Raw genomic sequence first — 17,941 nt, forward strand, 5'->3', positions numbered from 1 at the left:
GGCCACGGTGCTATAGGCCAGTGGTGATGTCTGTCGCCCCGGCGGAGGAGGGAGGAGATGCACGAGGGGAGGGCTGGGCAGGCTCTGGGAGACTCCCCTTACTTCTTGGACACGTTGAGACAGGATAACGTTCGGGCATCTCTGTGCTGCCTCTCCTGAGGTGGGTGTACACAGGCCCACACCACCGGCATGGGACAGCGGGGGGAAGGCTATCGGCGTGTAGGCTATTGTAGCTTATCACTTGGAGAATGCAAATGCGTTCGTGGATGTATATTTAGGGCAGCGCGGCTGTATTTAGTGACTCAGCATATTCCCTCCGAGGCCATCTGGAGGTGATCACGGAGGGAGGGGGAGGCGGTGGAGATACAAGCCCGCTCGTCTCTAAACAGGTGCACTGACTCCGGTCCAAAACTGTTTTGACTCCAGATTTGAGTTAAACTGAAGACACACCACTGGAACAATATTATGGGATGGTTCTACACCTAGATATTCTTAAATCTGTTACATTTTTTCAAATGAGTGTTTAAAGATGTATATAGCCTATAGGAAGACGTGAAGATGTTTTCATGACACCAGTGAAGACCTTCTCCAGAACAGATCGACCCCTCCAGGAACCCACACGCTAAGTCTTATTGGTGCTAATGCGATGGGAATCACCAGTTGGCAATTATTCTGTGGTTCTGCCGTCTACTTAGACATGCCACTAGGCTATAGCATAGTAAAAACAGTTTACTGAAATACAGGTATGGAATTTGTATTTCTGTAACTGTTTTACTGAAAATTTGTATTATATGTTATTGTCCTGTTATTCAGCACAGTAACATTTTGCACAAATGTGTAGGACTACACACATGTATAACTACACTTATATTACTAACAACACATGTATAACTACACATGCTCATTCGGTTGGTCTTGTTGGATAGCTTCAATATGTATTTCCAACAATGGTATTATGTTACAAACTACTATATATGGCCTGTATGACCTTCTGATGTGACTTATGACTTCTCGGTGAAATTGGTTCCAAAGCCATATATATTGCTTATTCCCGTTTGCTACAGCCTTGTCATGCATCATACTAAGGTTTGATATCAGTTAGTGAATCACTTGCACACACACACACACACACACACACACACACACACACACACACACACACACACACACACACACACACACACACACACACACACACACACACACACACACACACACAAACACACAGTGAACCTTGGATCCTCATCTAAGTCTGCTGCACTTCCACATAGTCTCAGAATAGGGCTTCTCTCTGTGAAGTCTATTTCAGAGCTAAAATGGCAGGCAGCAATTATAGTCCTATTACTCCCCACACCAACACCACCACCACCCCACCCCTATTCACGGCTTGTAATCCGTGCTGCCCTGCCATCATTAACCTGTGTGTAGACAACTTGTGCAAGGGAGGCTCTCTGCTCCTATTATAGGCATCATGTTACATTATCGGGGCAATACCACGCTGTTAGGCATCGCTTAAACCAATAAACGCTGTAAAAACTTACATCGCAGCGTCATCTTAACGGTTCCGTATTCCTGCAGCAGCAGTGATAGAGAGCAGCGCCAACAGATGTAGCTATGGCGCTCCATCTTGTGGCAATCTGCCGTTACTGCAAAAAGGGTGGAACTGAGGTCACGAAAGTCCTCCCATACTGTAAGACAAGTAACGTGACTGCATTAATTCCCAAGGAAAGATAAAAATAAATAAAAAGGAAGATCGAATTACGCTACGACTATACTCTAGTCCTTCAATAACCGACTGGTCTTCATCAACCCTTCCCATATTATATTAAAATATATTTGTATTGTTTAAGAAAAAAAATCCTCCTTCAGCATAATTTCCATCTTCAGCAGGTGGAAATAAAAGGCACCCTGAACACTATAAGGGGCAAGGAAGGACAAGATGGGTGGGTAAATTGAAGGAAATGAGAGAAGCCCAGCCAATCGAGGTGTCCGGTGTGTGTGTGTGTGTGTGTGTGTGTGTGTGTGTGTGTGTGTGTGTGTGTGTGTGTGTGTGTGTGTGTGTGTGTGTGTGTGTGTGTGTGTGTGTGTGTGTCGCATAGCACACCAGGCTCTAATCCGGCTTCATGTTGGAGGATATTCGTTTTGTTCCTGTCAAGAGCCGGAGAGATCTAAGTGTCCCCACATTCACAGGCTTAACCTTGCATTTGAATCGCCTGCCCTCTGCTGAGAGGGGTCGGATTAACCCTCCCGGAGCCTAGCTAGCACACCAGGGGCCCTTATACTCCAAGAACCTGTACACCAGTCTTTAACCATTCATTCATCATTAACCCAGCCAATTATCTAGTCACTATCCCATCCATCCATTCACTAACCCATCCATTCAGTCACTAACTCATCCATTCAGTCACTAACCCATCCATTCAGTCATTAACACATCCATTCATTCAGTCATTAACCCATCCGTTCATTCACTAACCCATCCACTCAGTCAACAACCCACCCATTCAGTCACAAACCCATTCAGTCACTAACCCATCCATTCATTCAATCACTAACCCATCCATTCATACATTCATTAACCCATCCATTCAGTCACTAACCTATCATTCAGTCACTAACCCCGTCATTCATTCAATCATTAACCTATCCCTTCAGCCACTAACCCATCCATTCATTCAATCACTAACCCATCCATTAATTAATTCATTAACCCATCCATTCAGTCACTAACCTATCATTCAGTCATTAACTCATCCATTCATTCATTCATTAACCCATCCATTTAGTCACTAACCCATTCATTCATTCATTCATTAACCCATCCATTCAGTCACTAACCCATCTAATAATTAATTCATTAACCCATCCATTCTGTCAATAACCTATGTATTCATTCAATCATTAACTCCTCTATTCAGTCAATAACCCATTCATTCATTAACCCAACGATTCATTAAATACCCCATCAATTCATTCATTAACCCATCCATTCAGTCAATAACCCATTCATTCATTCAATCATTAACCCATCCATTCAGTCAATAACCCATCTATTCATTCATTAACCCATCCATTCAGTCAATAACCCATCTATTCATTCATTCAGCAATTAACCCATCCATCCTTTCAGACATTAGTCCATTCATTCCGTCATTAACCATGAATTCAGGAATTGACTATTCATTCATTCACCAACCCGCTAATTAATTCAGTCATTGCCCTATTCATTCAGACATTGCCCGGTTATTCCATCAAATCCTTTAATTCATTCAGTCATGCTTTCATAATGACCTAATTAGATATAAGTGCAGGTGTACATGCAAACGCTGTTAAAGTAAACACGTCAACACACTTCAGTAAGCACATAGTCAACAATAAATCTGCTTTATTCTTACAACCACAGATACACAGCTGTCTTCACCATCCTCGGCAACACCCTTATCAAGTATGTTTTTTCTCTTTTTCAAACAATGTCATCCTAATGATTTGCACCAACGTCATCATCTTTCTCCAATAGCGTTGTTTAGGCGTAGGTTTGCTCCAAAGCTAATGCTGAGATAAATATAAAATAAAGATTTTGTCCTTGAATGTAAAGTCTAGGCAACATGGTATCAAGGGGTTAATTTAGGAACAGGTAGCTACCACACAAAACACCAAACATCACTGGAGCTCCACAAAGGGCGTGGCGGAGTAACATACAAGAGGAGGGGGCTGGAACTGAGCACATGGCCATAATAAAACAACACAAAAACAAAAACAGGTGAGAGGAATTGAGTGATTTTCCACCCTGATAAAGAGATGAAAATAGGCCAAGATGGCAGAGAGGGAAAGACAAAGTGTGGGAGGAGGAGGTAAACACAGACTTTAACTTATTTACAAGGAGTGAGGTGGAACACATATAACTCAAAGCCACAATGTACAAAGGAGCAGTATTAAATGTGACACAAAAACACATCCTTTTTCAAACAGTTTTTTTTGCAGTGTGACCATGAAGGTTTAAGACTTTTTTTGTCTTACTCGAAAAAGCTAAACACCACGCATCTGGAACAACAAAACTACGAGAGAACTGCTGCTAATAGTTTGGATTGCTATGAGAACAACTTCACAGTAATAATTCAATACAACCTTATAGCTATTGATCCGGTGATAAAGTATTACACCTTGGTGAGAAATGGGAAGCGAGAGGGGGCGGAGCTGGAAACCTGGAAGTATCTGCTGATTAGCTGCATGAGGAAATGTAGTGACACTCTTCTTTTTAAAACAAGATTGTGTTCTTTTCTTTTTCTGCTATCTGATAATACCCTAAACCTTGTTTTCTCAGTGCCTCATAAGACTAAAAGCTTATTGTTTTTTATGATTAAGAAAATGCACAGATATACAACCGTCTCTCCTGACTCCCAGCTATTGCTTTAGCCTACATCTATGCTGTGATGTCATTTCCCCTTCAGCTCCCCTGCCTTCCTCCACAATCACAGATATGATTACATTTGGATTCAACCTTTAACCCTACCCTAGACTGCCCTGCTAAATATACATATAGCAACTTACAGGTGTTTGTTCGTCAAGAATCGAACAAACACCTGTTGTTCTCATCACTTATGACGAATCACATTCTGTCTGTGATTGTGTGTCAGATACAACATGTCCATGATGTGGTAACCCGTCTCATCAAGTAATGTTCATCTCCAACAGAAAGGGTTACAGAAAACAGCTTTAAACATCTGTAAACCCCAACTGCTCTGCTCAACAGCTGCCCCTACAAAACCCAGAGCCCCTACAAAACCAGTTCATGAGCTCCGCTGGGACCTGCTTGCTCTCTCCCTCCAGTCTCCTTCTCTTCTACATGTTGGCAGTGAGTTTGTGTCTCAGTCCCTCAGAGTCCTTCCTGACCAGAGGCAGCTCTGGGTCTTTCTTGGCAGTGTTGTGGGAGCCGGTCTGGGTGGCGGCCGGGGGACAGGCTGCCTGTGGGAGGGCTGTTCCGTGGGAGGTCGGCGCAGGTGGCTGGGCAGATGGCTGAGAGCTATGGGCAGTGTTTGCAGGGTGTGTACCGAGTTTTGGAGAATGGGTTGGAATAGCAGCAGTGGTTGGCGCTTGGTTGGGGGTATTGGAGGAGGACGCAGCATGGACCGCAGACGTGTTGGGGGTGGTGGGGGTTGTGATGGTGGTGGTGGTGGTGCTGGTGGGGTTGGTGGTTGAATACGAGTTAGCAGCGCTGGGGGTTGCTTCAGGTGGTTTTGCAGCGTTGCCTGCAGCAGGCAAAGGCCCGGTAGGGGACTGAAGCACGGGATGCACTGAGAACTTTATTTTACTGGGGGGTCTAGTAGCTGTAGCAGAAGGGTTGGGGGCTGAAACCGGGCTCATTGAGGGCATCTGGGTCGGGGACTGTCTTGGCATCTGGGAAGGGGCAAGGGCTGAGCTGGGAGTCAAAGCTCTGGGTGAAGCGGAGGCAGAGAGATGGATGGGGGGAGAGGTGGGAGATTGACCTGGGTGTAAGGAGGGGTATAAAGGGGTAGCATGAGCTGGGTTCAGGCTCTGACTAGCACCCAGGGACGGAGCGGAGCTAGGGGAGCCAGGGGGCAGGGCGGAGACAGGAGGGGGCATTTGGGTGGATGTAGGGGTGTGTGGACGGGGCGGGGTGGGAGCGGGGGTGGGAGAGGCGATGGGAGTCTGAGCGGGACTAAGGCTGGACAGGGGAGACGGGGAGGGAGGTGTGTGGGAGGCTTTGGCTCTGGGACTCTGGGGACAGGCTGGAGGGGAGGAGGGGGGAGAGGAGTTGGTGAGCGATGACTTCGGCCCATAGGTTGGAGGCATGGGGACGGGGGTAGGGACGGAGGGCAGCGGAGGAGGAGGGGTGGAGCAGGGAGAGGGAGAAGAAGAGCGCGGGGAGGGTGGAGGGATGGGCTTGGGGCAAGGCATTGGGCTTGAGGACGGATGAGGTGTGGAGCTGCAAGGGGGAGAGGAGGCGCGAGAAGGAATAGGAGGAACAGGCTTTGGCCGAGGGATCGGCGAGAGCACCGCGGGGGGGGTGGAGGGGGTGGGGGGAGTTGGCTTAGGAGAGCAAGAAGGTAAGGGAGCTGCCGTGGTGGGCATGGCTGTGCCCATGATGGTGGCGGGGTGTCCAGGCATAGGGGCGCAGTGAGGGTCAGCGTAGGGGTGGACAGGTGCAGTTATACATACTGGGGGCTGAATGAGGGCCATGCTCTGGGCCTGGGGACCACCAAAGGGAGGCATAGCCAATGGCAGTTGTGAAGCATTTGAATTAAAGCTCAGAATGCCTGCGCTTCCTCCTCTGGCCAGTCCGCCAACCAAGAAAGGGGGCGGCAGCAGGTTGCCCCCAGAAGCCTTCCTGTGCAGAGGGGGATGAGGATGAACCCCGACCCAGGAGCGGTGAGGCAGAGTGGGCTGTGAGGCCGACAGCAGCCGGGCCTCCTTGGTGAGCCGACCCAGAGCGGGCAAGCCCTGAGAGCCGGCTCCTCCGTGACGTAGCAGTGCTTCCTTAGCGCCCTGCTGGCTTATGGTGTAGCTGCTGCTGTCGGGAGGGGCACACGGCATGGCAGGAGGGTTGTTTGTTGCTACTTTGAACAGTGGAGGAGTGGTGGCGCCTCCGCTTGTGGGCGTTCCAGGAGATCCACCAATCATCAAGGGATTGTCAGACTGGAGGCGGAGGCTGTAATGATGCGTCCTTCCCAGGTGAGCCGTTGGCATCATTGGGGAAGCGGCGCTGGCAGTTTGAGCCACCGGCGGGGATGTCAGCCCCCCACAGAGGGGAGTGCCCATCTGTGAGGGGGAGGCAGGGAACCCCCCTCTTGGGGAGAGGCCTCCCAACCCGCCCACCCCTATCATCCCGATGAGGGAGCTGACAGAGGGCCGGAGGGGATGCAGCCCGGGGCCGCGGGGTGGAGACATGGGGAACGAAGAGGAGGGGGAAGGAGAGATTAGAGGGGAAGGCAGGAATATTGCCCCACCTAGCGCATGCTGCTGCTGCAGCAGCTGCTGCTGCTGCTGCTGCTGCTGCTGCTGGTGCATGAGGGCGATGGCTACGTTGGTGGTGGCGGCTGCGGTTTGCAGGGGAGCGTGTACCAGCGGGGCCCAGATCACGGGCCGGGGCCTGGGGGACACGCTGCCACTTCCCCCCAGGGCCCCGCCCCGTCCCGCGGCGGCCGCAGCGATGGCCTCCTGCATGGCGGGCATGCTGTCGTGTTTGACGATCTGCTGCACCAGCATGCTGTCGCAGGAGCCAAGGCCCCCCATGGCCAGGCCTGCTCCGGCCCCGGGGCCCCCTCCCCCACGACCCCCGCCCCGGCCTATACTGCCCCCTGCCAGCGAACCGCCCTGGGACGACTTCCGCAGGAGGAGAGAGTTCTTCCTGCCTACGGAGGGGAAACACAAAAGACGACCTGGTGAAAACGTCTCCGCTCTGGACATTCCTGAAATAAAATTATAAAAAAAAAAAAAAAAAAAAAAAAAATTTGTTCACTCTGCGTTCATTCCCCTCCCGTTTTATTGTACAGACGATCTCGGCCTTGAGCTGAGGACACTGCGAGAATCTCTTTACAAAACACGGCTAAATTGGATGGAAAAGGACAAGGATTCAGTAAGGTCCTGCACAAAGCCCTTTCTGTGAAGAAGAAAAGAAAAGGCCCGGGCGGAACAGTCGACTGTGAATCATAGTATGCTACTGAAACAGAAAACCGACCAGCCCCCGAGGGCTTTTGTGCCAAGTTCTCACCGATGCGGTCCAGTCGGTCCACCGCCACGGTCTCGAAGGCGCGCCGCATCATGGGGTGCTCCTCAAGCACCTCGTTGAAGCTGTCCACGCTCAGCGAGTACAGCCGGCAGTAGGTGTCCGCCCGGACACTGGCCGTCCTCCGACCCCGTGTCAGCAGACAGATCTCTGGACGTGGGACGAGGGGGAAGGGGTGGAGAGAGGGGGAGGAACGGCAGAGGAATAGGCTTGAGGGAATTCCTTGGGAAGTGATAATTTATTTATTCATTTTGTTTTTCGTGTGAGGATGCCGAACCCTCTCCGGTTATTGTCAAAGAGGTAACTTTCAGGGAAGGTTGTTATCGCCCTCCCCTAAAATAGGAGACATATTGGTGATGAGATGGGAATCACAACGCTAATTGGAATTAAAAAAATATATGTATATACACCACATAAATAATAAAATATACCTTATTGATTTTTGATGCATATTCTGATGAAGAAAAAAATAAATAAAATGTAAGCATTAGAGACAGTGGAGGTATACATTATTGGCAGCAATGTTTTAATTGGAATGCAAAGGTAGCGATAACAACCAGTTAATAAGGTTATACTACTATTCGATTTTTCCAGGCATTTTTCTCTCACACACATTTCTAATTGCAAAAGTACTTGAAATGCTTTAATCTTATTAATTATGCTTTGTCAGTGTAGAATGTTGTATCTGCATTGCATTGATGAGCATTGATTGGCCCAATGAGCCACGTAGTCACGTGAGCATGAGACCCCAGTTGATTGGTTGGCTAACAATGTTGGGATTTATAACATGTACTAGCTAGGCGATGTTAAATAAAACTCCATAAGAAAGCCTCCGTCTGAGCGATTCTACATGGTGTCAGAAGTAAAACGTCTACGTCATATCTAAGTGCACTTAGAAATAAAGCCAAAACGTGTGATTTTGGAGCACTGCAGGATGAACTAATTAGAGACAGGCTTGTATGCAGCATCAACTCTGATAGCGTGATCTATCAAAATATGCCAGATTAACGAGCTGACCGAACAGCATACCAGAACACTAGCGGCTACTCCACACACCTCAACAATGAGCGTGGATGCGGTGCACCGAGGCAAGAGAGGATACAGGCCTGACCATAAGCAACAGAAAGATCAAGGTGCATCAGAAAACATCATAAATTGCAGGAACTGTGGCCATGAACACCCAGTGAAAAAATAACTTTGCCTCGCATATGGTAAGCAATGCCATCACTGCAACAAATTAAACCATTTCCGAAGCCACTGCAGAGCTGCATTTAAAAGCAAACAACACAAGTCTGTGCACCAGGTTGCTCAAACCAACTCAGATAGCTGCAGTGAGGACTCCTAGTCATTTAACATTGATGGACTGTCACTTGTAGATAGCAGTGAAATACATGCTTTAAATGAAAATAACAGGAATATCAAAGAAGAATTGAACTGCTGTGTAACCGTCAATGGGAAAAAACTCAAACTGAAAGTCGATACTGGCGCAAAGTGCAACGTTATCTCATTGGTAACTCTCAAGCAGAAATGGAGAAAAAGTTGACAATAATAGGAGGGTGAAGCTGGTAGCATATGGAGGTATAGTGATTAAAACTGAAGGGACTGTGCTGCTAAAATGTCGGCTGAGCAACCATAGATTCTACAACCTACAATACCATGTGGTAAACAGAAATGTCCAGACACTACTAGAGCTGCCGGCTTGTCTAGAAATGAATCTGATGACTCTGAAAGATTAAGTTTTTCATGTAGACCTAAAAGAAAGACAAAATTCACCCACAATTGGTTTCATGACTATGCCGACCTGTTCAGTGACAAAGTGGGCTCCCTTACAGTCACATACCACATGAAGTTGGATCCAAATGTCACTCCTGTCGTCCGCCCGCCTCGTCATGTTCCAGTAGCAATGATGGACAAGGTGAAGACAGAATTGCAGACCATGGTGAAATCGGGAGTCATCACGCCCATCTCCGAGCCCACAGAATGGGTATCCTCAATGGTAGCCACACACAAAAAAGACACTGACAAGATACGGTTGTGCATTGACCCAAGGGACCTAAATGAAGCAATAATTCGCCCACACCATCCAATGCGCACGGTCGAGGAAGTGGCTGCCCAAATGTCTGGTGCAACAGTGTTTTCAGTGCTCGATGCCAAGAGTTCATTCTGGCAAATCAAACTAGATAGAAATTCCTCATTTCTCACCACTTTTGCCACTCCATTTGGGCGCTTTCGCTATCTACGAATGCCATATGGCATCAGTGCCGCCTCAGAGGTTTTTCAGAGATCTATGGAGCAGATATTTGCGGGCCTCCCGTGTGCCATAATTGTCGATGACATTATCATTGGTGGAGCACGACGAGAATGTGCGGAAAGTGCTAGACAAGGCACATAAGGTCCGGCTGAGGCTGAATCCAGAAAAATGCAAATTTCAACTGAAGGAGGTCAGCTACGTTGGACACGTCTTCACCGAACAGAAACTGAGCAAAGGTACGCACAAATAGAAGAAGAACTGCTTGCCGTGGTGTTTGCCTGTTTTAAATTTTATGATTACATATATGGTAAACCAGGTATTGTTGAGACAGACCATCAACCCTTGGTCGCAATCCTGAAAAAGCCCCTCCACACAGCACCAGCACGCCTACAACGAATGATTTTGAAGCTCCACAAGTTCAATCTGACGTTGATCTACAAGAAAGGCAAAGAGCTCTACCTGGCAGACATGCTGTCACGTACACCAAGAGAGACCACAGCACAACACCTCACAGAGCAGGAAGACTTTGAGGTGATGGCAGTACAGCGCATCTCATCCTCTCGCCAAGATGAGCTACGCAACCACACAATGGAAGATGTGTTTTTACAAACCCTGACTAACATCATCAGACATGGATGGCCAGAACGGCTGAGCAGTGTACCAGCTATAGTGAAGCAGTTCTTCCCATTCTGAGATGAGCATTCTGTGGAAGATGGAATAATAATGAAAGGGACAAGAGCAGTCATTCCACAAATGCTGCACAAAGAATACCTCACACTGCTACACAAAGGCCATCCTGGTGCAGAGGCCACCAAGCGACGAGCACGCAATGTGGTGTTTTGGACGACAATGACAAAAGACATTGATAACTTTGTACAGTCATGTAGCACATGCAATGCCTTGAAACCTCATCAGCCAAAGGAGCCATTGCAACTACATGCAGTCCTAGAGCTCCCTGGTCAACAGTGGCAACAGATCTATTTGAATGGGACGAGGTATCTATCAACTAGGACGAGGTAGTGAACAGCCATCACTACCTCGTCCTAGTTGACTCATATTCGGGATGGTTTGAGATGAACCAACTGAAGAACATCACGTCACAGTGTGTGATTAACAAGCTGAAACGGCATTTCCCTGTTCATGGAATTCCCCACAAGCTATTATCTGACTGTGGCACACAGTTCACGAGTCAGACCTTTTGTGATTTTGCCAAAGACTGGGATTTCACTAGCAGTCCAGAATAACATCAAGCCAATGGACTGGCAGAGCGAGCAGCGCAAAGCGCCTGTTGGAAACATCTAAAAGAGATGGGACCGACCTGCTACTGAATCTGCTGTGTGTCAGAAATGTGCCAAGAGATGGCACCCTAGGCTCCCCTGCACAAAGATTGATATCCAGGGTAACCCGCACAAACCTGCCAGTCAGCAAACACCTGCTGAAGCCAAAGCCATTGAACTCTGGGACAGTCCACAATCATCTATCAAAGAAGAGAGAGATCCAGAAAAAAGTCTACAATCGTGGCAGCCAGTCTCTCACTCCACTCCACAATTCCCAGGTGTTCTGAAAACAGAGAAAGGACATGACAAAATAGGCATTGTCAAAAGGGCTGCCGCTGAACCAAGATCTTACCTGGTCGAGTCGGAGGGTAGAGAGTACCGCAGGAATCGACGAAGAACATGTTCCCATGCATTGTATGTGATATGTGAATGTTTAGTTGTTTCTTAGCACATGTTCACAATGGCTTTTCTGGTGTGTGTTACTTGAAGACAGTTGTCATTTCTACATGTAACATGTTTAACAAAACAGCTGTTTATTCTGAGATATTCTTTTAATGCATGTTTCCTGTTATTGGAGGTGTTAAACTAAAGAAGGGGGATGTAAAAGTTTGTTTCTGCATTGCATTGATGAGCTTTGATTGGCCCAATGAGCCACGTAGTCACGTGAGCATGAGACCCCAGTTGATTGGTTGGCTAGTGATGTTGGAACTTATAACATGTACTAGCTGGGCAATGTTAAATAAAACTCCATAAGAAAGCCTCCGTCTGAGCTATTCTACACTCAGCTTGCTGCTTGTCTCATATAGCCATCTATGATCAGCAAAGTGTATCTGCAAATTACATGAACACCAACACACACTCCAATGGATTTAATCAATAATAACGTTATCAAATTGGTTTAGACCGCTGGCGTCCCTTTTGGCGTTTTAAGCCAGGCTTCCAGAGATATGTTTGAATAATGCTGTTGAGTCAGAGCAGGGACTGAGAGGACGTCTGCGTAAGGTACGTCAATCTACTACAAATAGAGTCCTTCAGAAGGGAAATAATGAAAACTACAGCATGCGTGCCTAGATCACAGATAAGTGGCAGTAAGCAGTAATAAGGAACACGGGGGGCAATATAAGGGGGGCAAAGATCGGAATGCCGTACTGGTTATTACCAGCCAAACTCAAGCCCTGATTACAGTGTATTTAATCATACTATATCAAACAATTCAAAAATGTATTATCACATAATAATACCTTTCTAGAAAGATTCTTCCTCCCCTCCTCTCTCATTAACACAGGGATAACATCTTCTACTGATATGACTGCTACAACCCTCTTCCATTATACCCAGAAATCTCAGACAATACAAATAATAGCAACAATTCATTGCATTAATATAGCACTTTGTTCGTGGTACTTAAATCCTTGTAAATACTGAGTGTGTGCATGTGGGTGGGTGGGTGGATGACGCTAGTGTTTGAAGATGCACACCTCATCCACAACCAGCCCCCTCCTGGTGAGCATACTGGCTGCTATCATCTGCTGTCATAGTGGAGAGGTGAGGAATGAAACTGTCCGTTTAGAGGGGGGGATCTAGGGCTCCCAGGGTACATAGCCATGGCTACATGACCTAACCCCTTAGGCCTCTGTAGCTCTTCCATCCTCACCTCCAAAGTAGGAGCCGTCGCTGAGCTTGGTCTCCCGGTTGCCGCGGGCGAGCACGCCGACGCGGCCGTGCTGGATGAAGTACATCTTGCGGCCCACCGTGCCCTCGCGGATGATGAAGTCCGCCGGCTGGAACACCTCAAAGCGGAGCTTGATGAGCACCGCCGTCACGAAGTTGGGGTCGGCGTTGGCAAACAGCGGCATGTTGGCCACCAGGCTGCGGCAGTTGAAGCTGACGATCTCCTAGGTAGGGTAGAGGGGTAGAGATGAGGTGGAGTAAAGGATGGGAAGAGAGAGAGTGGGAGAGAGCGAGGAACGGGAAGAGATTGATTGGTTGATTGTTGATTGGATCCTGAAGTGGTACGGACGTTCGTCCGTACCAAGGCATTTACTGTGTGTGTGTGTGTGTGTGTGTGTGTGTGTGTGTGTGTGTGTGTGTGTGTGTGTGTGTGTGTGTGTGTGTGTGTGTGCGGGCGCGTGTGTATGTGGATTGAGACATATTTGTTATTCATCCATACTTCTTTCAGCGGGTCGCTCAGCTCTCCCAGGATGTTCTCCTCATCAAACATCTTGCCCTGGAAGCGATGCTCATAGTACTCGTGGATCTTCTGCCTCACGTCCGCAGGCAGCTTGTGGAAGGACATGTACTGCTCCACCTGCTTGTACTGGAGGAACACCGCAGGACACGCAGGTGAGGGTGGAGATACAGATCGCTGGTGATTCTGGTTCTTCAACATTTGGATGAAGGTTATCTAACAAGACATTTTACATTACATTTACATTTACATTTAGGGCATTTAGCAGACGCTTTCATCCAAAGCGACTTACAATAAGTGCATTTGTTACAATAAGTACATTTGTCATAAGAAGTGAAATGATATATTGCTGTCGGTACAGTCAAGATGTTCATAGAACCAAGTGCAAGTATTGCAATCGCTAGGCTAACCCATTCCCCGTGTAAAGCAATGATAGCAGCTACTGTAGATGCTACACAATTAAGTACCTTGAATAAGTGCAATGTACAAGTGCCAGGACGTACAACATTCAATGGTGTTGACATTATGAACCTTCATTTCACTCTGAGTATCCTTTAATGAGGCACTCATTTTAAACATAAAATAGTTAAAGGGGACATATCATACCATCAGGTGTGAGTGTGATTAGCCATTACAAGCAGGTTTGAAAATGTGCAGCATTGTGACATCACAGGTTGGCGTGTCCATCTATCCGTCACACATCTAGATGGACACGCCCACCTGTGATGTCACAATGCTGCACATTTTGAAAATGGCTTGTAATGGCTAATCACACTCACACCTGGTGGTATGATATGTCCCCTTTAAAGCTAGGCTAGGCTATTGATTTAAGAAGCATCTTTTGTCATATTTGTCACATTTCTATACATCCTGAACGCAACCAATGAATCCAATGTGACCAAAAAGAAAATCTGTGTGTCCGTCACAGGCCTGTAATTAGCCTGTGAAATTGTTTCATTCGCCCGCATGAACTGATGCGGAAGGCTTACCTGTCGTTCTACCTTCCTACCCGGCTAACTGTGCGCATTCTGTCCATGCACTTCATCTGCATCGCAGGAGTCTTCACAAGGCTAGGCAGATCTATTGTGAAAGTCAGCAACTAGTCATGTGTTCCTACCCTAGCTTAACCTGGCTTTAATGGTCAGTATATGATATTATCCCTAGTGCAGGGGTCATGCAGGATGCGATGGCTGACCAACCAGAATGAATAATAATGTATTATAAAAAATATTTTAAAAATAATTTATTATATGTATTGATGTCATTAAAAGCTTTTCAATATAAAACAAACATATAACAAGGGACATGAGAGCGGTTAAGCGATCCGTCGCTCGTCACACACACCACCCCGGGTATGGGTACCTTCTCCTGGTACTGGCGCCGGGACGAGTCCAGCGACTGGATGAGGGCGGTGGCGTGTCCGATGAACATGGCGTAGCAGGTGGCGCCCACGATCATGCTGAGCATGGTCAGCCACACGTCCGTCATCCCCTCGGGGGCCTGGGCGCCGTAGCCGATGCACAGCATGTGGCTCATTGCCTTGAACAGCGCGTAGGAGTACTGCACGCCCCAGGTGTCGTTCTGCAGGGGCACAGCAGAGCAGACCGGGGCCCGGGCGTTAAGATAGGAAACCTCCAACACAAGGGCCCCGCAGAGCGCTTCCATGGGCAGGAACCACGTTTTGAAAAAACATTTAAAAGAATAATCATCAAAAGACAATACAATGCCATTGGTAAAGGATAAATGGAAAATGAATGCATAAGTAGATAGAATAACAAATACACTAGATTGGCTTTTTAATTAAAAAAAATTAGGGCAAATGGAAACTTTTCAAAGCCTGATTTAAGTTGGTTGATTATGTTTTTGGTGGAAAATAGAAAAATTGAAGAGAGGAGGTCAGGTTGAGTGAGAGTGTCATTAACAAAAACAAAGCCATGTTTAACATGTCCAGACTCAGCTGAGGGTACTTAAAGCTTATTTCTGGAAAGTACTTCAGAGACTCATGGCCAATGACACTCTGGAAGAGCCAAGATTATAACTTCAACAGCTGGGTCATTTGAAAATTCTCCACACTTAACCCAGCCATCACAAAACATCCAATGATATACAATTTATGTACGAGTAGTACCAGAATTGCGAGTACAACTCGCAAAAAAAAAAGTACAAATTTGTGTGTGTGTGTGTGTGTGTGTGTGTGTGTGTGTGTGTGTGTGTGTGTGTGTGTGTGTGTGTGCGTGTGTGTGTGTGTGTGTGTCAGATGTGTGTGTGTGATGTGGTTAAGCTGTGCGTGTGTGAGACCAATTACATCCTTGCTCGAATCTGAATGGTCCAGAAGGGACCTTCCTCTGGGGAATCTCCCAGCATCCAAAATCTTAGCAACAGTCACCAAGGCAACACGTTAGACATGATTCAGCTATTCATAGTTGTCTACCTGTATGTCACTCTCTGTGTCTACGGTTGTGTATTTTAAAACTCGTGACGCAAAATCGCCCCAGAAAATCCCCAAGGTATTTACTGGTTGACGTGTTTTCCCACATCGGCCTGATCTAGTTTATGCTTTTTAATTGGGGAAATCTCAGTTGTGATGCATGAGAGTCAATCTTATTCCATCTGGTCATGTTGCTGCATGATGCAATTAGCACCACTAAATAGAAAACACAGCCTGACCAGATAAACACCTCCTCTGCATGCAGACATAAGCTCGTGCTCACACATACTCCAGAGTATTATAACAATTGTATGTTGTCCACTCTATTGTCTACTGTATTCAGACATGTACACATTCATTCACACACAAACACACACACACCCACACAACACAACAATATATAATTAAATATTGTCTACTTTGTCCAGAAAAAACAAAATATCTCTGTCTCTAAATCCAATATCCACGCCCACATGCAGGCACACATACCCACACACATACAAGGCTTCCCCTAAATACACACACACACCGAACACACACACACACACACACACACACACACACTGCACATACCACAACATTATTGAAATGTAACATTGTACAGCTAGCTGTCTGTCTCTGAATCGAACATGCATGTGCACATACGCACACACACATCGCTGAGCTCTGGAGACGTACCACCATGTTGTTCTTGGAGACCCAGCAGTCAGAGGGGAAGTCCTGCAGCATAGGCACCAGGAACTGGAGACAGCCGTCCCAGTGGCACAGCAGCAGCATCATCCCTATCAGGTTGACTATCCTCACCATGGCGCTGGCCAGGTCATAGGTCATGTGGAAGATCTGCGGAGAAGAAGAAGAAGAAGGGGGAGGGGGGTATGGAAAGGGTTTGGCTGAAGATATCTTCAGGTTCTCAATTAGTATGAAACTCCTCTGCTGGAGTCGTATGGGTTTTGATTTTGCCAATGTCTCTTTGTGATTAACCATCCCCAAGGGGGATTTGGGTTGACTCCCAGGCCCAATGTTTTTGGTTCAAACCCCAATGCAGTCTGAAGTCTACCTGTAGGCATCCCCGTGCCAGATGCCAAACCACTGCCCTCCTCCCACTGGGGGGTGAAGGCGTCTACCTTATGTCAGTGGTAAGCAGTGAGTATCTCCTGGGCCCCTCACTGCCCTCCTCCCACTGGTGGGTGAAGGCGTCTACCTTATGTCAGTGGTAAGCAGTGAGTATCTCCTGGGCCTCTCACTGACCTCCTCCCACTGGTGGATGTAGCGGATGAGCCGGGAGAGGCGCAGCAGCCGCAACAGGCTGAGGATCTTGGTGAAGCGGACGATGCGCAGCGCCCGGGCCGTCCGGTACACCTCCGAGTCCAGCCGGGCCTCCAGGTCCACCATCAGGAAGATGTAGTCCACCGGGATGGAGGACACAAAGTCCACCAGGAACCAGCTCTTCAGGTAGCGCTGGCGGATGGCCCTGGGGATGTGGAGGGGTTGAGGGGGAGAGGGGGTGGAGGAGGGGAGGGGGAGAGGGGTGGATGGGGAGAGGGGGTGGAGGGGGAGAGGGGGGGGAGAGGGGTGGAGGGGGAGAGGGGTGGAGGGGGAGAGGGGGTGGAGGAGGGGAGGGGGAGAGGGGTGGAGGGGGTGGATGGGGAGAGTGGGGGGAGGGGGAGAGGGGGTGGAGGGGGTGGAGGGGGAGAGGGGTGGAGGGGGAGGGGGGGTGGAGGGGGAGAGGGGGTGGAGGAGGGGAGGGGGAGAGGGGTGGATGGGGAGAGGGGGTGGAGGGGGAGAGAGGGTGGAGGGGGTGGAGGGGGAGAGGGGGTGGAGGAGGGGAGGGGGAGAGGGGGAGAGAGGGGGGGAGGGGGAGAGGGATGGAGGGGGAGAGGGGTCGAGGAGGGGAGGGGGAGAGGGGTGGAGGTGTGGAGGGGGAGAGGGGGAGAGAGGGGGGGAGGGGGAGAGGGGGAGAGGGGTGGAGGTGTGGAGGGGGAGAGGGGGAGAGAGGGGGGGAGGGGGAGAGGGGGAGAGGGGGGGGTGGAGGAGGGGAGGGGGAGAGGGGTGG

The 17,941-nt window shown here is 48.3% G+C and overlaps 1 protein-coding gene across 1 annotated transcript in view; it reads right to left on the reverse strand.

The window, feature by feature from the left end:
- Positions 1-4,517: 4,517 nt before the first annotated feature.
- Positions 4,518-17,941, reverse strand: part of LOC307076244 (potassium/sodium hyperpolarization-activated cyclic nucleotide-gated channel 4) — a gene marked incomplete at its 5' end in the record, with an annotated part of 21,398 nt that continues 7,974 nt past the window's right edge. Inside the window, 7 exons of the mRNA XM_079737175.1 lie at positions 4,518-7,370; positions 7,730-7,894; positions 12,927-13,167; positions 13,443-13,589; positions 14,823-15,041; positions 16,567-16,728; positions 17,137-17,359. Of these exons, the coding sequence (XP_079593301.1) occupies positions 4,840-7,370; positions 7,730-7,894; positions 12,927-13,167; positions 13,443-13,589; positions 14,823-15,041; positions 16,567-16,728; positions 17,137-17,359 (3,688 nt within the window). The 3' untranslated portion in view covers positions 4,518-4,839. The remainder of the gene's footprint in view (positions 7,371-7,729; positions 7,895-12,926; positions 13,168-13,442; positions 13,590-14,822; positions 15,042-16,566; positions 16,729-17,136; positions 17,360-17,941) is intronic.

The sequence above is a fragment of the Pollachius pollachius genome (assembly GCF_949987615.1).
Source record: "Pollachius pollachius genome assembly, chromosome: 1".
NCBI classification, from domain to species: domain Eukaryota; kingdom Metazoa; phylum Chordata; class Actinopteri; order Gadiformes; family Gadidae; genus Pollachius; species Pollachius pollachius.